A 22,703-nucleotide genomic window follows, 5' to 3' on the forward strand; every position below is an offset into this window, starting at 1 on the left:
CTTCACAAAGGATGAAACACCTCCTCCGAATACTTCACGAAGGATGATCCTCTTCCACACACCTCCTCAGACGCACCAAGGATGAACCGGCTATTTCCTCTGTCACCGTACTTGGATCCTGTTCGACAGAAACACCTCCTATTTTAACTTTAGTTGAATTAGGAAAAAGAACATATAAATCATCATGAATAATTCTTTATTACAAGATACACAAGAAGTTACACAAGAGTCAATTACCCATAGATGGGAATAATAAAATTTATTTGCATGTGAAGTAGTGTTCGTGCGCATACCCCAATCTGACGTTGCATTTCTTTTTGAAGAACAAGAGAAGAAACATTTCCGATAGAAGGTAATAGATGCGATAACAAAAGCTAATCACGAATTTGAGAAAAAGAGTTGTTCAATCCCATTAAAAATGACATCACATACTAAGAGTAATTAGTCTTAAAGATGTTGTTGTTGTTGTTTGTGGATGATATTCTTATTGTTGGATTTAATAAGGATGTTATCTCGCAAACCAAAAATATTCTTCATCAACATTTTAAATTAAATGATTTTGAACGTCTAAAATTTTTTCTTGGTTTAGAAATATATAGATCTAAAGGAATATTTATGAATAAAAACATTATGTTATACCAACAGGGAAGAAGGAACAGGAAGGATGAAAGAAGACAAAACTGATACATTATAGAAGCCAAGGGTAAAAGCATATAAAACAAAAAAGATAACTAGACTAACTAACAAATTAAACTATAAGAAAACAGAACTAACTGAGAATAAAATATTTAACTTAACTAAATACAATACAATCGGCTTTTAGAAATAACAATGGAGCATCCCATTTGCGAGTTTGATTGTACTTATTCTTATTTTTAAAGTAAAAATTTATATTTATATTTATACAGTTATTAAAACATCTCTAGTAATGCTTCTTACAAAAACGCATAAATATTAACATATTTCATTTTTATTACAATAAAAAAAAATTACAGTTTTGACATAAAGAATTTAATTTGATTAATTTTGTTTGACCTCTTATGGTGATTAAAGTAGTTGAACGCATGTTTAGTTTTTAGTAATGATCACATTTATTTATTAAAAAAATTAAGATTGATATAATTAACCTTGAAGGAAGGAATTATTCTTTTTACATTGTAAATTTAAGTCATTAGTAGTTACTTAAATGTTAATTATATAACATCAATTTTCTCTTTAATAAAACAATTTCTTATAAGACACCTTTTGTTAAGCAACGGATTAAAAATCCTCTACTTGAGATACTCTTGGATCATATAACACTGGAATTAGTGAATTTCAAACTAAAAAGAATAAATTAAAAATTTAAAGAAAAAAAGATCAACTTTAAAACTTGGCATATTTATAATAATAAAGATATTTAAGTGAACTATATATACTATAAAAAAAAAAAAAAAAAAAAAAAAAAAAAAAAAAAGAGTCAATTATACAGATTGCAGAAATGGTGGAAATGTGAGAAGAATTGTTCACTGTTTAAATAGATTGGTTGAATTTTAACGGCCACCACTTATCCTGCCATTTCATGTGGTGGGAACACTTTCTGAATAAAATCTAGGAAGCGACGTGAGTAGAATGTAGGGTCCACCGCCGAGATAGATAATGAATCAAACTGAATAGATTTATATGCATGTTCAATCTTCTTAGTCATGTTGTACTCTTGCAATATGTCAATTATACCTAGGTAAAGTACGACGTCGTAAGCTTCATGGAACATTTCCACTTCCTCTTTCCCTGGAATCTGCTCTGCCCTGGCAGGCATGTTCACACCAAGCTGGATTTGTAGTCTGCATAACCAGTTCAAAATACGAAAAACCCTCAGCCTATAAAATTCTAGTAATTATAAACTCCATCAATGTGCAATTAGCATGACAGAGGTTTAGGATGAATAAAGATTCCATCCAAGTGTGTTAATAAAGATCAAGAATTGCAAATATTTTAATTTGTGGCATGACATTTATCAATCAGCTTTTAGCTTTAATTGGATATATATACACACACACACCTGTTATGTCATGATAACATAAAGAGCCTTAATTGGTCATTCTTATTATTTCTTTTCTCACACATGCCCTGACATCACTTATGCTGTGCAACATTTGAGCTAGTTTATGTCATCTCCTAAGGATCATCATAACGCTGCTTTCTGCATTCTTCGTTATTTGAAAGGGACACCAGGTACAGGCATATATCTTTCTGCTCAAGGCCTTCACTGATTCGGACTGGACAAGTTGTGTTGTTGTCTAGGAATTCTTCCGAGGCTGCGTACTGTGAACTTGCTTCCACTACTTGCGAGCCTCAATGGCTCACATTCTTACTTGCTGATTTTCATGTTATTTTCTTAGTCGAACACTGTTATGATGTGATAACCAATCTGTTGCAAATTGCTTCTAACCAATATTTTCATGAACATAGTAAGCATATTAACATTGACTGCCGTATTGTACGCGATAAGGTTGCTGCTGTTTTGATCAAATTCTTGCCCATCTCATCTTCGCTTCAGCTTGCAGATGTGTTGAGCTGTTTCAAGATATTTGTTCCAAGCTGGGACTGCTTAATATTCATTCCCAGCTTGAGGGAGACTCTTAACTATAGCTTTTTGTTGTTTTTTCTGTTAGATATCTGTTACAGATCTGTTATTTTTTTTTCTTTTCGTTACTCTACGTTGTATATATATACCTTCTATTATCTCACAGTAACATAAACAGCCTTCATTGATCATTCTTATTATTTCTTTTCTCTCCCTGATTGCTATATTTGTTATTAAGTAATTTTCAAACAGGAGCACGCATGCATCCTTTGGTAATGGCTACATCATCTCTCAGTCCCACCACAATTATCCTTGAAGGTTGAAGTGTCAAACGTCCCAAATTTGTTAATATTTTATGAACATACAAGTGATAACGAATTGGGAGGTGTATGGATCAAACGAAAAATAGAATAGAAGGACCACTACGATGTTGAAAATGTTATATAACATTAAATAAACCAGTAAATCTCTTGAAGAAACCATACCTTGCAGTACCAGGTAGAAGTAGATCCACCTCCTCGTCACCAGCAGCTGAAGCTCTCAATCTGCTTCCCCTAATGTGAGACCCTACAACAACGCTATTATCATCTGCACCTCGAGGGACCAGAACAAGACCTTGCGGATAGTTGGATGCTTCATCCTCTAGAGGGTCTGTCAGTTGATCATCAATGAAAATTTGAAATTAGTCAGTTCCATTATTAATAATTCTATTAGAAAGCAAGAATATAAATCATGTTGAAACTTGAAAGGATAACGACAAGACAAGACAAACAAATAGATAAGCTTATAAGGCTTTCTAAATGACGCGGTGCCTAACCATAGTACAGTAAAACTGTGATCACATGTCAACCAAATGAAGCACCTGGAAAGAACCACAACATTGAAGGAAAAAAGAAGGAAGAAACAGTCACTGGGTTAAGAGTTGCTGAAAACGAGTCAGCGTGTTCAACAGGAATGACCAAGGACTGGTTCCTTTCAGATGAGCAAATCCAGGCCTAGTTTTAATACGCTGGTCCAAATAATCGTGACTAACTGTTTAAGAAGAAAATCTAAACATAAGCCAAACCTATTATTGTAAATAGGGGATTATTTGGATAACAATATCCATAATACCTCTATAATGATTATGATAAAATATTTTTAGAATCTTTAAATTCATTTCAGCATATTTTTGTTTCATTTAAGAGTTTGAGTGCCTCACGCTGGCAATCACGTCAACAATTGCATTGTCAATAGAATTGTCATGCACGGTCATCCGCCACCACTAGTATTGGTGCATATAGCCCACGTCCAAGCTTCAATGAAGCCCACTTGCAGTTGCCGCCATGAACAGTGTCATCAGGACTTCCTAATTCAAGAGGTATTAATGTCCTATTTAGCTCCAATTTCAGTAGATCTAAATCTCTTTATTCTTTTTCCAAACAGGTTCTTTTTGTTACTTCTTTGTTTCGTATATTTTTTCTTTTCAATGTCTAGTATTAAGCCTATAAGGATGAATGTCGTATATTGTTAGTCCTCTAGATTGTATATCCTATTTATGAAAGGTAAGAGTACATTCGATATTGTTAGTCCTGTATCTTACGTGATTGGAAACATGACTCCAATCTTTTACGCTCTATAATTTGTATGTAAAAATCACTAGACAACAACTCATTACAATTGCAAATGGTGATATTGCATCCATATGCAAATATGAGAATATAACTTAAAAATTATCTATTGTATTAAATAATGTTTTATATGTCCCACAACTGTCCAGTAATTTTATTTACGTACAAAAACTAATAGAAGATTTGAATATTTTAGTAATTTTCTTTTCTCTTCTTATCGTGTGTTTCAAGATCTTATAATTAGACGACAATTTTAATTACTACGGAGGAAAGTGGGTTATATCTAATGGAGCCTATACAATTGTATATGTTCTGAATGTGTGTAATGCAAATCACATAGCGTGTATATATAGCATAATACAAAATCAATTATAATAAATACACCTAATAATTAGGAATCAATCATCTTAATTTCTCCAATTATGTATATAAAAGGATGGGTCGAGGAGGAGGCCGAGAAGGACGAGGAAGTCGGAGACGTCCTCAATACATATTCTGTAAAAGGATGGGTCACACTCGAAAATTGCTATTCCTTATATGGTTTCCCTTTCAAGACCGCCAATATTTTGAAGACTGAAACTTCCACTCCGAAAACTGAAACTTCCACTTCTAAGTTCACCGGGCAGAACCATCTCAATCTCCCAGTACATCTATAACCTGCATTTCTCAATCCATGGAAGGTGAAAATTCATGGATAATTGACTCAGGTGCTTCTTATCACATTTATGGTAATACCTCTTTGTTCTCATCTATTTCTTTTTGAGAAAAACCTCATTTCATAACCTTGCAAATGGATCTAAAACTTCCTCCAAAGGAGTTGATCATGTTTCCTTGTCTCCCTCCCTCAATCTCAACTCTGTCCTTTTTGTCTCTAATTGTCCTTTTAATTTAATTTCCCTAAGCCAGTTAACCAAAATGTTAAATTGTTCAATAACCTTAGATCATAAATCTTTTGTTATACAGGAGCATGGTTCGAGGAGACGGATTAGAGAAGGATATGAAGTTGGCGGATTATACCATTATGGATCTCGTCCAAGGGTGTCATGTGTTGCTGCTCCTAATCCTAAAGTGCTACATGATCTACTTGGCCATCCTCATTTGTCCAATTTAAAAACGATGTGTCCTGAACTTAGTGGTCTCCAAACCTTAGAATGAGAATCATGTCAATTAGGAAAACATGTTAGATCTTCCTTTCCTAAAAGGTCTCAGTCAATATGTAATTCTAGTTTTTCCATCATCCATTCTGATATATGCGGACCTAGTCATATCTCCTCCTTTGGTTTTAGATATTTTGTTACCTTTATTGATNAATATTCAAGATGTACTTNGGTTTATCTTATGAAAAATNGTTCTGAATTGTNAGCTATCTTTACATCTTTTTTNAATGAAATCAAGAAACAATTTGGTCAAGTAATCAAAATATTAAGAAGTGATAATGCAAAAGAGTATTTCTCATCCTCCTTTTCTGCCATCTTGAGTTCCCATGGTATCTTACATCGGTCTACTTGTCCTCATACACCACAATAAAATAGTATAGCACAACGAAAAAAATAAACACTTAGTTGAAACTACTCGTACCCTTTTGCTTGGTGCTCATATTCCTATCCATCACTGGGGAGATGTCATCTTAACTGCATGTTAACTTATTAATAGGATGCCCTCCTCCTCTCTTGATAATAAAATCTCTTTCTCCATTTTGTTTCCTAATGATCCTCTCTTTCATACATCTCCCCGAGTGTTTGGGTGTGTATGTTTTATTCATGACATGTCTCCAAGTCTAGAAAAATTCTCCGCTCGTGCTCTCAAATGTGTCTTCTTAGGCTATTCTCTACTTCAAAAAGGATATCGGTGTTACTCTCCTGAAACTAAGAAGTATTACATGTCTGCCAATGTCACATTCTTTGAACAGACTCCTTACTTCTCTCCATCCGTTCAGGATGTTTCTATCCTCCAACAGGTCCTTCCTATTCCGATGGCTGAGTCAAATAGCTCCACTGTCTCTGTCATTCCAAGTTTTGATCACCATCCTCCTGCACCCATTTCTCCACATATTGAGATCATCCCACACAGGGCCCCAATGGATAGTCCATCTCCCCAAGACAATGGTGAATCTCCTACCTCAGATTCTTCTCCCTCGACGCCTCCTGGAGAAAATGATTCAGCATGGCCTATTGCCCTCAGAAAAGGTACTCATTCCACTCGAAACCCTCATCCCATTTATAACTTTCTTAGCTATCATCGATTGTCGCCCTCCTATTTTTCTCTTTTATCCTCAACGTCCTCTGTTGTTATACCCAAGAATGTGAAAGAAGCACTTGACCATCCTGGATGGCGACAAGCTATGATTGTAGAAATGTAGGCTCTTGACCACAGTAATACTTGGGAGCTGGTGCCCCTTCCCCCGGGCAAAAAGGCGGTTGGTTGTCTAGGGTGTATGCAGTTAAAATCGGCCTTGATGGTGAAATTGATCGGCTCAAAACTCGCCTTGTTGCAAAAGGTTGCACTCAGGTTTATGGTCTTGATTATTGGGACACTTTCTCTCTTGTAGCCAAGATGACTACTATTCGCCTCTTCTTTGCCATGGCAGTCATTCGTCACTAGCCACTTCATCAATTGGATATCAAGAATGCCTTCCTACTTGGTGATCTTGAGGAAGAAGTTTATATGGAGCAACCTCCTGGGTTTGTTGCTCAGGGGGAGTCTGGTATGGTATGCAAACTGCATCGATCTCTATATGGCCTCAAGCAATCACCACGTGCTTGGTTTGGAAAGTTTAGTTCCATTGTTCAAAAATTTAGGCTAAAATGCAGTGAAGCAGACCATTCGGTTTTTTACTGTCATTCTTCTCTTGGGAAATNTGTTTACTTAATAGTATATGTTAATGATATTGTCATTAAAGAAAATGATGTTGTTGGAATATCTCAACTAAAAGAGTACTTGTGTAGACATTTTCAAACCAAGGATCTTGGAAGTCTCAAATACTTCTTAGGCATTAAAGTAACGCAATCAAAATATGGAGTTGTAATCTCCCAAAGGAAGTATGCTCTTAATATATTACAAGAAACAGACCGATAGACAGTCCCATGGATCCAAACCAAAAATTAAAGATAGAAGGTGAATTATTCTCCTATCCAGAGAGGTATAGGAGGCTGGTTGGAAAAGTGATTTATCTCACTATTACAAGGCCAGATCTATCCTTTGTAGTTGGAGTGGTTAGTCAGTTCATGCAGGCCCCATGTGTTGACCATTGGAATGCTCTCATTCGCATTCTAAGGTATGTCAAAAAGGCTCCCAGACAAGGATTGTTATATGAAGATAAAGGAAGCATTCAGGTTTCTAGGTATTGTGATGCAGATTGGGCAGGTTCGCCTATTGATAGAGGGTCTACAACAGGATGTTGTGTTTTTACTGGGAGGAAACATTATTTCATGGAAAAGTAAGAAACAGAATGTAATAGCTCGATCAACAGCGAAAGCCGAGTATAGGGTAATGGCGCCACTAACATGTGAACTTATATGGGTGAAACAATTCCTTCAAGAGCTTAAATTTTGTGACATCCATACTATGAAGATGTATTGTTGCTCTCCACATTGCATCAAATCCAGTGTTTCAAGAGAGGATTAAACATATAGAAATTGATTGTCATTTTGTTCGTGAAAAGTTGCTGACTAAAGAAATATGTACTAAGTTTATTGGGTCAAACGATCAACTTGCAGATGTATTGACCAAGTCATTAAGGGGTCCTCGGATTGAGTTTATTTGTTCCAAACTTGGTACATACAATTTGTATACTCCAGCTTGTGGGGGAGTGTTAGGATATTTATCATGATTATATTGTGTCTAGAGTTACTCTAATTATCATGATTATATTGTGTCTAGGGTTACTCTAATTATCATGATTATATTGGGTCTAGGGTTACCCTAATTATCATGTACTCTTGTATCAATTTATTCTTATAAATAGAAGATTATGAGAGGGATCAATTAAGCCGTCTAGAATTATTTTACAGTTTAATTCTCAAGTACACTTAATTCCCAAGAAATTTGTACCAACTAATTTTATTCTAACATGGTCCAAGGACCAAAACAAAACAAAGGCTACAAACCAACAAGCAATATTTAAAACATGGACATGTTCCTAAACGTGGCTTAATCATAAAAGACTTAGATATCCCTCATTCAACCTTAATAAATCCTTGTTCCCTTGTTTGTTTACCAAAGAGATTGTTGAGTCTCTTAAATGTTACATCTATCAGTAGAAAAAAGCATCATCATGCATCATATCCAATTTAGGGTATTAAGAGTAATTTCCCATTGACTTAACTCACTCTAATGTATGAGGACTATTTAGAACACAATTTTAGAGAAAAATAGTTTGTTATTATTATTGGTGATGGTACTCATCACATGGACACACTATGAAAAGTTTCATGGTCTTTAAAATTTGTCCATTTTTTCCTTGTCCAAAATCAATTTTGAAAAACTATCAAAAGAAATTAGGTTCGATAATGGAATTGAGTTTGTGAATCATGAATTTTTCAAATTTTTGTCTCATGATAATATTAATGAACTAACATTTGTAAACACTATAACAAAACGAGGTTAGAAAAGGGAAATATTATTATCTTTTAGAAATAGCTAGAGCCTTGCTTTTTCCAAATGTTTGTTTCCGAAACATATTGGGAGGAAGTTGTGTTAACACATTGTTAATGCAATTAGTATGGTAAGTCAACTTATGCATGATCTAAGAAAGACATGCAACTAGTCAATAAAATTCCTCACTGCTTGAAGTCAAAGCTAGGAGAAGAACTATCGTTCAAGAAAGAAGAAACTTTTACCCTAATGATATATATTGATGTAGACCATGCAGGTTCTGTTATTGATAGAAAATTAACCTTTTGGTATATATGTTTCTTGGAGAAAATATGGTAACCTTGAGAAGCAAAATAACTGATACAGTAATCTTGTTCTAGTGCAACAATTAAATTTTGAGCCCTTGCTCAAGGTCTGCCTACTCTAGATGAAAATCATAATAGATAAACTTAAAATAAAAGTTGACATCTGTTAGGGTATAGGGTGGGTGAATATTCAATATAAGTTAATTAGAGTAAATAAATATAATATAAGTTAATTAGAGTAAATAAATATCATATAAGTTAATTAGAGTAAATAAATATATATTCGAGAGAAATATTCATTATAAGATATTGTTAATTAAGGATATAGACTAAGATAATATAAGGGGAGATATTTATATTAAATATAGGAATATTTATATTAAATGGAGATATATTCTAGGNAAATATTTTATTTAGAGTAATATTTTAGAGAAAGATTTAGCACAGTATAGACAGGAAATAATTAGTATAAATAAAGTTAGAGTCTAAGGTTAAGGGCATGCTTTTGATTTGTGAGTTTTGTAAAGGAGGTTATGCTCCAGGATAATTGACAGAGGTTATGCTCCCAATTATTGGATGACTGAAGGAGGTTATGCTCCCAGTTATTGGTTATTTTCTTTGATACAGTATTTCCATTCAATAAAAGAGGTTTATTCATCTATTTTTCCATTGTTAATTCTTTGTGAGAGTGTGTGAGGAAGGCGCGCTAGTTACGTTCCATTCTCGGGTACGTAACAATTGGTCCGACCTGCCGGATCGAAGGAAGGAGTGTAAGGCCAGCCGAATACTGATAGAAAAAAAAAATAAAAAAGAAAAAAAAATAGATCATGGAGGAAAGAATGAATTCAATCGAAGGGAGACTAGAAAGCATGGGGTTGAAACTGGAGCTCATGGAACGGTCCATACAGGCAGGTATGGCAGCAATCCGAAAAGAATTACAGAAAATGATGAGTAGGATGGGAGGACATCTAGATGGAAATTCTGATGGAAGCCAGGAATCTGTCAACAAGAAGGATGGTGGACCGAACAGTAGCGGACTGACAGATTCGAATGCGAGAGGATTGCCACAACCGAATGGTAGCAGACTGTTGGATCCTAACGAGAGTGAACGGGTGGAACCTAAAGAAAGAAGACTTACTGAGCCGAACGGTAAGGGACTGTTGGAACCGATCGGTAGCAGACTGACGGATTCGAATGTGAGAGGATTGCCAGAACCGAACGGGAGAAATCTGCCGGAACCGAACGAGCTAGTACTGGAAGGAAGAATGAAGGTTTTGGAAGGACGGGCAGATGGAAGAATCGATGCCTTGGAGAGAACAATGAATTTTTTGAAGAGGTGGGCCAGCGAAAAGAACAGGGGGCTTGGTGTTTTTGATCACTAGAAAAAGGGGAAGAGCAATGTGAAGTACTAAAAGACATCGAAGGCCATTTCCTCAAGGCTTATGATTCGGGAAAAGTGGTGACCAGAATGTTGGACGAAGAATGGAAGACATTTGAGGAGGTGTTACCACCACCGAAACCTCCAGACCTAAATTGGAGGGCAACAACCATTGAGTACCCTTCATATGATAACACAATGATGAAGAGAAGCTCGGAGATGAAGTTTCACAATTCCAACCTTGAGGACAAGGTTGTTTTGCAGGGGGTGTAATGTTAGGGTATAAGGTGGGTGAATATTCAATATAAGTTAATTAGAGTAAATAAATATAATATAAGTTAATTAGAGTAAATAAATATAATATAAGTTAATTAGAGTAAATAAATATATATTCGAGGGAAATATTCATTATAAGATATTGTTAATTAAGGATATAGACTAAGATAATATAAGGGGAGATATTTATATTAAATATAGGAATATTTATATTAAATGGAGATATATTCTAGGNAAATATTTTATTTAGAGTAATATTTTAGAGAAAGATTTAGCACAGTATAGACAGGAAATAATTAGTATAAATAAAGTTAGAGTCTAAGGTTAAGGGCATGCTTTTGATTTGTGAGTTTTGTAAAGGAGGTTATGCTCCAGGATAATTGACGGAGGTTATGCTCCCAATTATTGAATGACTGAAGGAGGTTATGCTCCTAGTTATTGGTTATTTTCTTTGATACAGTATTTCAATTCAATAAAAGAGGTTTATTCATCTATTTTTCCATTGTTAATTCTTTGTGAAAGTGTGTGAGGAAAGCGCGCAAGTTACGTTCCATTCTCGGGTACGTAACAACATCCCTATGCAATTATATTGTAGTTACAAATCATCCATGAGCATTGCATATAATCCAATACAACATGATAGGATGAAACATAATAAAATTAACACACACTTTATTAAAGACAGTTGACAAAGGTGTTGTAATTACAACCCATGTTCCTATAGGACTTCATATATTATGAAATAGTAGAGATGAGGAGAAATCTCTCTTGTATGTCCTTGCATACACATAGGGTAATGTATTTATAATAATAAGAATGTGAATAATAAGAATGTGGGCTAAGCCTAAATACAAATGAATATGTAAAAATAAAATAATAAGCATAGGGACTATATTTCCCTAATAAACATATAGGTACTATGTTTCCCTAATTAACATAAACACAAAATATCTAACACTCCCCTTCAAGCTGGAGCATATAAAGCATATGTTCCAAGCTTGTTACAAAGATAGTCAATTCTAGGTCCTCGCACGGACTTAGTGAATATGTCTGCTAACTAGTTGCTTGAGTTAACGAACTAAGTCTTGATATCTCCGGATATGATTTTTTCTCTAATAAAATGGAAATCAACTTCAATGTGCTTGGTTCTCTCATGGAAGACAGGGTTAGAGCTAATATGAAGAGCAGCTTGATTNTCACATATAAGTGTCATGTGAGTGACATCTCCAAATTTCAATTCACTAAGTAATTCTTTAAGCCACACAAGCTCACAAGTAGCTGATGCCATAGCTCTATATTTTGCTTCTATGCTGGACCTAGCCACAACACTTTGCTTCTTACTTTTCCAAGATATCAGGTTGCCACCAATAGAGACACAATATCCAGAAGTAGACCTCCTATCAGAAGGGGAACCAGCCCAATCAGCATCTGAATAACAAACGGTTTTTGTATCGTTGTTAGGACCATATAGCAAATCTTTTCCATGTGATCCTTTAATGTACTTCAGTATGCGAACAACTGCATCCCAATGGTCTTCACATGGGGAGTTAAGGAATTGACTCACCATGCTAACTGCGAAGGAAATGTTAGGACGCGTAACAGTAAGATAGTTTAATTTACCAACTAGTCTTCTGTACCGTTCAGAATCTGAGAAAGGCTCCCCCTGATTTGGTAGGAGTTTGCTATTAGGATCCATAAGTGTCTCAACAGATTTAGAGTTCATTAGCCCTGTTTCCTCCAAGATGTCCAACGCATACTTCCTCTGAGATATGACAATACCAGTATTGGATTGTGCTACTTCAATACCCAAAAAGTACCAGAGTTTGCTCAGATCTTTGGTTTCAAAATGTTGACAAAGGTGTTGTTTCATCTGAGAGATGCCAAGGTAGTCGCTTCCTTTGAGAACAATGTCATCAACATACACTATTAAGTAGATACATCCAACACTTGAGTGGCGATAGAACACTAAATGATCCGCTTCACTGCGAGACATACCAAATTGTTGAACAACACAGCTGAATTTACCAAACCAGGCTCGAGGAGACTATTTTAGGCCATATAAGGATTTGCGAAGACAACATACCAATCCAGATGACTCCCCGTGAGCAACAAAGTCGGGTGGTTGCTCCATATAAATTTCTTCATGCAAATCACCATTAAGCAAAGCATTTTTGACATCAAGTTGGTAAAGAGGCCATTGTCGAAGAACGGCCATGGCAATGAAAAGGCGAACAGAGGTCATTTTCGCCACTGGAGAAAAAGTATCACCATAATCCAAACCAAAAATCTGTGCATAGCATTTGGAAACCAATCGAGCCTTCAAACGATCAATTGTACCATCAGGGCCAACTTTGATACCATACACCCACCTGCAACCAACAACAGACTTTCTAGATGGTAATTAGACAAGCTCCCAAGTTCCACTTTTCTGTAAAGCACTTAATTCATCCAGCATGGCTTGACGCCAACCAGGATGGGTTAAGGCATCACCCACAGACTTGGGAATTGACACAGAAGAAAAGGATGAGAGACATGTCTAAAAAGATGGAGATAATCTGTGGTAACTAAGAACAGTATAATGGGGGGAAGGGTTACGAGTAGAGCGTATGCCTTTACGGAGGACAATAGGCAGGTCAGACTCATTTGCTGGAGCCAGAGGAGACACAGGAGGCGGCACAGTAGGTGAGTCATGAGGGAGATGATTTCGGCAACTATAAACTTGAAGGGATGGAGTTGAAGGACGACCCTGTGGGGAATGAGAGTTTAAAGGATCACAGACAATAGGAATATCAACAATAGTAGGTGGAGGTACAAAACTAGAAGATAGATGTGAAAAATAAAACGAAGATTCATCAAATGTGACATTAGCGGAGATAAAATAACGATTGAGGGAAGGGGAAACACTTATAGCCCTTTTGTGACCGTGGAAATCCTAAGAAGACACATTTGTGAGATCTAGGAGATAACTTATCAAGACCTGGACTAAAATCATGAACAAAACATGTAGACCCAAAGACTCTCAGAGGTAATGGATGTAAAGGGTCTTGAGGAAATAAGACAGAATGAGGGATTTTGTTATCTAGGACAGAAGACGGCATGCAATTTATGAGATAACATGCAGTGAGAATTGCATCACCCCAAAAACGCGAGGGTACTTGTATAAGCATAGCCATTATCACCCAACAGTAGTAGGTGTACGAGTTGTTTCAATAAGGTGTCTATTCTTACGCTCAGCCACCCCATTTTGTTGAGGAGTATAAGCACATGAGGTCTGGTGAAGAATGCCATGAGAAGCCATAAAATGTTTAAACGGTTGAGAAAGGTATTCACGGCCATTATCACTGCCTAAAGTTCGAATAGAAACCCCAAACTGTGTGTTTATTTCATTGAAAATGATTGGAAAATAGAAAACAACTTAGAACGATTTTTCATTAAAAACAACCAAGTACATCTGGAATAGTCATCAATAAACGTAACAAAATACTAAAATCTTAAAGTGGACTTAACACGACTAGGTCTCCAAATATCAGAATGAACTAATGAAAAAGGGGACGACGCTCGTTGTGAAACACTACGAGGAAAGGAACTACGAGTATGCTTTCCTAACTGACAAGACTCACACGACAAACTTGATAACTTCGACAAACTCGGAACAAGTTGCTGCAGTTTGGCAAGACTGGGATGACCTAACTGAGCATGAAGAAGGGATGGTGACTCCATGATTACGCCAGCATGTGGAGAAGGGCGGAGAAGATATAGGCCATGAGACTCACATCATGTGTCAATCATGTGTTTCGAACTCCGATCCTGCAAACAAACAGAATCTTTGGTAAATGAAATAACACAATTAAGGGAACGAGTTAGACAACTTATGGACAATAAGTTGAAGGGATACCCAGGGACATAAAGTACATGATCAATGGATATGGACGGAAAAATATGAACAATACCAATACCATGAGATGAGACTCTAGACCCATCAGTCATTGTGACCGAGGGTAAATTATTCGGACATGACAAGGAAGAAAACAAGGACTTGTTACTAGTTATATGATCGGTGGCGCTTGAGTCAAGGACCCAAGATCCGAGGGAGTGAGTCAGACTAACAAAAGGTGTACCTGTGCATGCAACAGATGCAGATGTAGTAGAACTAAAGTGCTGACGATCCTCATACCATCTAAGAAATTCGTTGAAGACTGCAGGGTTGTCTACAGTATTTGATGAAGTAGGATGGTCTGCAGACGGTAATTTGGGAGGTCGAGGAGGTGGATCAGAATTAGCCATTGCTACAGATCGAGGAGGGCGTCCATGAAGCGCATAACATCTATCAATTCTGTGGCCTAGCTTGCCACAATGGTCACATTTTGGTCGTCCTTTACCTGGCTTGTGGGACTGACTTCGATCATCACGTTGGACAGCCATAACTGAGGAATCATCAATATGAGGGGATGTCTCAATGACTGGTTTGCTCGAAATACGCAAAATAGCAGAACAAGTAGAAATAAAGTTGGGTATGACAGGAGAACCTAAAATCTGATCACGGACATGGGAGAAATCATCAGAGAGTCCGTATAATGCCAACAACATGAAGAACTTTGATCGTTGTTCCAGTTCTTCAGCAAGAATGGAAGCAGGAGGTAATAGCTCATTAAAATCATGAAGGAGGGCATGGACTTTACCAAAATATTTTGCCATAGGACCAGGATTGCGTGGACCAATAACAGTGAATAGGTCCTGACAAACACCATAAAGACGTTGGGTGTCATTCGTGTATAATAATTTCGCTTGTATCCATACTTCTGAACATGTTTCATATGATCGAAACATTTGTTTCAGAGAAGAGTGAATGGTGGAGTTTATGACGATGCATAACTAGGCATCAATTTTCATCCAGCGGGAAGTGTCCTCTGTGGTAGCACTAGTCACATTTTTAGTAAGGTAATCTACATACCCCTGACTCTTCAACCAAAGTTTGATGTCGGACGCCCATGTTGCATAATCCGTGTCATCTAACTTGTCAATGGACAATATTCACATAATTGGTGTATATTGGGGAATCAGAGGCACCAGCAGAAGAAAATGAGGCACTAGCAGAGGTGTTTGTAGACGCGGAAGACGCCATGGAAAGGGAGAAACCCTAAAAATCCAACGTGCTCTGGTTGCCACAACGACCACAGATCTGGAAAGAGGGCAAGGAGGCGATCACGACGGCACGTGGAGGCGCGTGGGTGCTCCGATCACCGCGATATTTGGACCACGGTGGTCGCCCGGCCAAGACGGTTCGGAAGGAGTGGTCGCCGGTTGATTTTGGAACTCCGACGACAGCGGCGGCGGCGATGGCGACGACGGCGGCAACTGCGGCGATAGTGAGTACCGGAGACCGTGGAAGAGGCTGGAACAGAACCTAAGCTCTAGATACCATATGAAATAGTGAAGAGTTGAGGAGAAATCTCCCTTGTGTGTCTTTGCATACACAGAGGGTAATGTATTTATAATAATAAGAATGTGGGCTAAGCTGAAATACAAATGAATATGTAAAAATAAAATAATAAGCATAGGGACTATATTTCCCTAATAAACATATAGGTACTATGTTTCCCTAATTAACATACACACACAATATCTAACATATATCAAACATTTTCACTAAGGGGCTTCATCAAATTAGACTGTAGGATCTTGTAAGCAAGTTGGGAATGATTAATATTTAATTACCAACTTGAGAGAGAGTGTTAAAACTACCAAATTATTAGGATAAAAATATCACCATAGTGATTACAAGAACATATCTTTTGAATCTTCTCATCCATGGTAATATATTTTTATTTACTCATTTCAAAAGGTTTGATAATTACAAATAGTGTTAACGAGAATGTAATTGGTGGAATTGTTATCTATAATATAATTCTTCATTTCCTTACATAGCTCAAGTTCCCCTCGAGTGTAGGGCTCTTCCACATTAAGATATCCTCAAGTGGAAACAATTTTTAACCACAAGTATCTTAGTGGTGACTCTTACTTGTACCATAAACTCTTGTCCCTATCATAGCGAGCCACACTTTCTTGAAATCTTTGTCAAAATGACTTGATGCAAGGGATCCACAAACATAAGATCTATCATCCATTACATATTTTAGGTAGTCACCAAGACAAACCATCAACTCAAATACTACTTGTTGCGCAATTTGATGGGGAAAACAATGGAGAGGTTTTCAGCAATAAGCACAAGATAAAAACATAAGAGAATTTTACACCACCTTTGTTAGGTATTCGGGTAAGAATCCTAACTAGCTCTCCTTCTCACACGCGCTATCGTAAACACATAACAAAATTGAATGGAAAGAATCGTATTGTATTCACATGAAGAACCAAGAATACAATGTACAGAGGAGCTTAACCTCCTTCACCTAGTGCAAAGACCGGTCAACTAACATACAAAGTATCTAACTGTCCTTCTGGAACCAACAAAAGGTTCTTATATAGACCTTTTGCCCACTCTCAACAAACAGTTACTTATTATTCTGTCATACCTGTCTCCTTTCTTACACTCTCCAAGTCCTAACAACCTTCAACTTAAAACCTTTAGACTATAAAAATTTCAATAACAAGGTAGATGGACATTAGCTAAGTTGGGATGAGAAAAGGAAGTTTCCAGAAATTGCCCTCATTTTCATCAGCTAGCCTACCAAATGAAACTAAAACAACCCATGTTTATATCGTCTACTAGTCACATCAATAATTAGGCTAATAGAGTTATCTTTTTAGCCTCTCCGTTTCAGGTCATTAGTTTCATTCTGATGCATGAAAACATCTTATAAAGACACCTCGATATATAAATACTTAGAAATACCAGCCCAAAATAAATATCAACCATACAAAGGAAAATAAAAAAACCATTTGCTTTTCAGATTGGATCAAACACTCACCTTCCTCTGCTAGAATTGCCAATCCATCTACAGTTCTACTTTGGTTGTATGGACGTAGCTGCTGGGGAGCTCGATAATGAACACCAAGAAGGAGGCTGTAATCCATTATCTGTTGTAATTCCAAGAACTTGCTGTCAATCTCAATCTGCCTGCAATGAGTATGACCAAGACTGTAAGGTAATATTCCATTTTGAAACAAAGCGTGGTACATAATAATATTCGGGTAAACTCACTAGACAAAATTTTCGAATTCCCACAAACAGTTCCTATTTTTATTAACTTTCAATACATCGATATGAGAAGGGGGGACAAGAAAACAGGTGTTCCTTAAATGTTGTATATTTATTCAGTCTACAATATCAGAATGTGTCAACGATTCAACTGCACTGAAAGAGACATTTGCTTTATAAACCTACATCTACAAATTTAGAGATATACAAATTTGTTTCTATTTGCTTTGTTCTTTGCTTTTTAAACAAAGGGTAATTTATCCTCCTTTATCTTCATATTCCAGCAATAAAAAATCTTTTATATAAAGAAGAAACATCAAGAGAACGCAAAATTACAGAAAATAAATAGTATCACTTACTTCAATAAAGACTCCCGCCAAGATGGTTCCAAGTGAAAGCAGTAGTTCAAATCCAAATCTTTAAGAGTAGTGTTCTCATCAATTTCTATCTTGTCAGAAGAACGTCCACACGATGAACCTTTCAAATCATATCTCCTATGGATCCTTAATTCTGTGCAGAACATATTTCCCATCACAACAAAGCGAAACTGCAAAATAGAGAATTATGTATTAATATTAGCATTCTAATTAAATAAAATGTAGATTATTAAGCCATTTAGAATGAGAGGTGTTAAGTCATGACTGGTTCAAATATTTCATGAGGTATATTTTCTTTGTGAAAAATCTTGTCCTTATGGCATTTCAGAAATGGAAGTATTAAAATGCAAGTTTGTTAGGAACATGAGGCCTATTACTGAAGTATAGTAAAGAAGAAATACAAACAAAATAAACCCAATTGACTGAGAACTCAAACAACTAGACAGTTACTGTCTAAATAGCAATGTTATTACTGTAATAGCAGGTTTCTTGAAACTCATTTTGGGAGTGTTGAGACTCCTAAATTCTTGAAACTCCTGTTTCTTTTCACTCTATTCTCTTTAACTCTACCTCTGTATTGTGTTGTAAATTCTTTTAATTCTTGGTACCAATTGTCTCAATTGGTATCAAAGCTCCAATCTTGGATCTATTCATCAAGAATTATCACAAGTGAGGCATGTAGAGGACTTCAATAAGTGAAAAGAAAATGAAAGGAAGAATGGAAATTGTAGAGAAAATGCTGGAATCTGAATCAGAATCAAGATTCTAACAAAGACATTGCGAGGGTTAAAAAAATTGATGGAAAACTATTAGAAAGCTAAAAGTATATAAGAGGAGAGAAGTAAGGGCCGAACGGTATATATATTAATACCGAATGGTGGCTGCATGAGAGGAAGAAAGTAAAGACGAACGGTATATATATATTAATACCGAACGATGGCTATAAGGGAGAAGGGAATGAAGGGTCGAACGGTATAAAGTGCTAATACTGAACGGTAGAGTTAATGTTAGGAAGTTACAAGTTTATGTAAGAAGGAATAAAAGAGGAGGGAATTAAATATTGGGAAAGTTTGTTAGTTTGTTAGGGGGAAAGAGAGAGTATAAATAAAAGCTGAGTTGGCTGAGGAGGGTATCAAATATTTTTGTTTTGGGTTTAGACTGGACCTCTTGGCCAGTGGAGGAAGGGAGGCTTCCTTGGGGAACATTTACTTGTATTTTCTTCTTTCTTTACACTACAGATTGGGGAACATTTACATCCAATATATCTTCTGTTGTTGAGTGTGTGAGTGAGAAGAGAGGTTACTGTTTAGGTTCCCTGAATAAAGGAACCTAACAAAAACATAGTTCAGAAGATGGATAATCTGATGCAGAGAGGGTAAGGAGGCTTGAAGAACAACAAATCAAAAACAAGAAGTGATAAAACAGAGTCAAAAGCAAAGAGGGTTTAGAGTGGAGTTCCAAGATCACTGGAAAACATTGGAGATACCTTCCTCTAGCAGAAAGGAAGGTGTCATGGATGACCCCTAAATTGAAGGGATACTTCCAAATTAGAGGAGCATCAGAGAAAGACAAGACACAGGCAGTAATATTTGGAAGGATGGCACTTAGTTGGTTCCATAATGAAAGTCTTGCAACCCAAGATCAATTTGAGAGGTTTTCAAGAATTTCGAAATGGACAGAGGTGGACCTAGTGTTGCAGCAATTTCAAGAAGTGTTCGAACCCTCTAAAGGACTCCCACCAAAAAGGAGGCATATTATGCAATCCACTTGAAGGAGGGATCAAAAATTCCTAAATTGCAATCATATAGGAATCAATGGCTTATTTATGTTGTACTCCAGGAACTAAACCAAAGGTTTGGCCAGATGTATTAAGTTGGGAAGAGTTTTGTTTTGGTTCAACACTACATACAATGTGTCCAGTTCAATGACACCTTTCAAGCAATGTATGGACACACTCCACCTTGTTCAAATGGACAACCATTCCTTCAAAAGTGAAAGAGGTCAACAAGTTAACCCAATGACGTGATGAGTTTTCAAATGATTTAAGTCACCATTTTTTGAGGGCCCTAGACAGTATGAAAATGCAAGCTAATAAGAAAAGGAGAAGTATGGAGTATATGGTGGGAGATTGGGTTTTTCCCAAGTTATAGCCCTATAAGATGCTCTGGCAGGCTAAAAGACCTAACCAAAAGTTTTGCCCTTGCTTTTATGGCCCTTTTCAGATTTTGGATAGAATTGGTCAAGTAACCTATATGTTAGGATATAGGGTATTTGGATATATTGGGAAATGGGATTAGGGTAGAAGGGTGAGGAATTGTATAAATAGATTGATTGTATAGTTAGAAGGGAGTTTTTGAGTACATTGTTTGTTAACAGGTCATTGACCTGTGAAGAGGGTTATGCCTCTAGAGAGGGTTATGCCTCTGGATCTTGTATACACACACTATTCTTTCTGTTAATAATACGTAACTCACCATATATTTCTCTTTGTTTTCTGGGTGTGAGAGACCGTGAGGGAGTTCTTGATTAGGTTTCTCGTTCAGAAACCTTTCAATTGGTCCGACTTGTCGGATCCCAATTGGAGGAGTGACTGGCACGCATGATGGAGGGAAGAGTACTTGCGGTAGAAGGACAGTTGGAGGCGGTGGAAATCACGATGGCCGAGACGAAGGTTGATACGGTGTATTTCCGGCACGAAACAGGGGCACTTAGACAGAACTACGAAGCAATGCGCCAGGATATTCAGGCAATCTTGAAGATGTTAAGGGATCGCAATCGCGACCCAAACGGCCACCGTCAAGATAGCAGTCAATCGTCGGTGAATGAAAACGAAGGGGGACCCGACGGAGAGAGACGAAGAAGGGGAGAGGAAAATCAAGAAGGGCCACTGAATTGAAGGAAACGGGTGGCATTACCGGTGTTCGAAGGGGGCGACCCATTCATTTGGATTAGTAGAGCCGAAAAGTTCTTTGAAGTGCAGAAAGTGGTGAAGAAGAGAAATTACAGTTGGCCTTCATCCGCATGGAGGGGTACGCCGCGTACTGGTTTCGTTTTTGGAGGGAGAAAACCAAGAACAATTCTTGGGAAGGGTTGAAAAGGGCGTTGGTGATTCGGTTTGGAGAAGGAGGCCGAGGGTCCATGTATGAGCGATTGGCCGCTATTAAACAGGGCAGCAAGGTGAGCGAGTATGTCCGGGACTTCGAAGTGTTAATGGGGCAGACGACTAGGATCCCTGAGGAGCAGCTCTTAGGATATTTTATGGCGGGTCTCCAGGAAGAGGTGAGCGATCAAGTGAGGCCCCATGATCTACAAGACCTTATGACTGCCATAGGAGTCGCGCGTGACGCAAAGAAATTATGCACCCACTCGAAGATCGGAGGTGGAAGGACGACCAAGAACCAGAATTCTTGGGGAGAAACGACAGTTGTGGTAACGGGAGTCAAACCCAGTCGCGACAGGCAAGGTCGAGGAGGGGTCACGGAGAGTGTAGGATCAGTAAATAAAGAGGCGACCCAAGGAAGCGGAATAGTGAAACCCAGTTTCGATGGTAGGGAGAGAAATATCCGAAAGTTACCTTACTCGGAATTCGTGAAGAGAAGGGAGGAGGGAAGGTGTTTTAGGTGCAGAGGGCTGTTTAGTCCAGGCCATCAATGCCCAGAGAAGGGATTACGAATGTTGATATTGGCCGAGGAAGAAGAAGAGGAGGAAGGGAGTGTGGTTGAACTAGAACCCAAGCCTCTTGACTTGAATTGGAGGGCATAGCCAGTGGATTCCCTTCATATGGTAACCCAATGAGAAAGAGGAGTCATGAGACCAAATTTTCCGATTCCAACCTTGAGGACAAGGTTGTTCTGCAGAGGGGTGTAATGTTAGGATATAGGGTATTTGGATATAATGAGAAATGGGATTTGAAGGGAGTTTTTTAGTACATTGTTTGTTAACAGGCCATTGACCTGTGAAGAGGGTTATGTCTCTGGAGAGGGTTATGTCTCTAGATCTTGTATACACACACTATTTTTTCTATTAATAATACGTAATTCACCATATATTTCTCTCTGTTTTCTGGGTGTGAGAGACTGTGGGGGAGTTCTTGATTGGGTTTCTCATTAAGAAACCTATCACTATAAGCTAAATTTACCAGTGGATAGCACGATTCACCTGGTTTTTAATGTGTCTCTCCCAAAGAAGGCAGTCAGCTCACTGCAGCTTATTCAAACTCTACCCCTGACCTTAGCAGATAATATGGAGCTCCAGGTTCAACCATCAAATGTGTTGGATATCANACAGGCAGCAATGGGTGATTTNAAAGTTTTNATCAAATAACACAACCTCCCTCCTTGTGAAGATACCTGGGAGGCAGCATCTACTCTACAACAAGCCTTTCCTCATTTTCACCTTGAGGACAAGGTGGACCCTTTTCAGGAGGTATTGTTGTCGGGAAC

General features: G+C 37.4%; 1 protein-coding gene across 4 annotated transcripts in view; it reads right to left on the reverse strand.

The window, feature by feature from the left end:
* Positions 1-606: 606 nt before the first annotated feature.
* The window catches only part of LOC106755141 (phosphatidylinositol 4-phosphate 5-kinase 9), a 33,765-nt gene continuing 11,668 nt past the window's right edge, over positions 607-22,703 (reverse strand). For 3 of the 4 annotated variants that reach the window (XM_022778155.1, XM_014637238.2, XM_022778154.1), the window contains 4 exons: positions 18,244-18,431; positions 17,655-17,803; positions 3,052-3,217; positions 1,450-1,823 (listed from right to left, as the gene is read on the reverse strand). In XM_022778155.1, coding sequence (XP_022633876.1) covers positions 1,547-1,823; positions 3,052-3,217; positions 17,655-17,803; positions 18,244-18,431 — 780 coding nt within the window. In that variant the 3' untranslated portion in view covers positions 1,450-1,546. Of the gene's footprint in view, positions 718-1,449; positions 1,824-3,051; positions 3,218-17,654; positions 17,804-18,243; positions 18,432-22,703 lie in introns of those variants that run through there. The other variant, XM_014637240.2, reaches the window with a different exon arrangement.

Source organism: Vigna radiata, unplaced genomic scaffold (genome assembly GCF_000741045.1).
Source record: "Vigna radiata var. radiata cultivar VC1973A unplaced genomic scaffold, Vradiata_ver6 scaffold_267, whole genome shotgun sequence".
NCBI classification, from domain to species: Eukaryota; Viridiplantae; Streptophyta; class Magnoliopsida; order Fabales; family Fabaceae; genus Vigna; species Vigna radiata.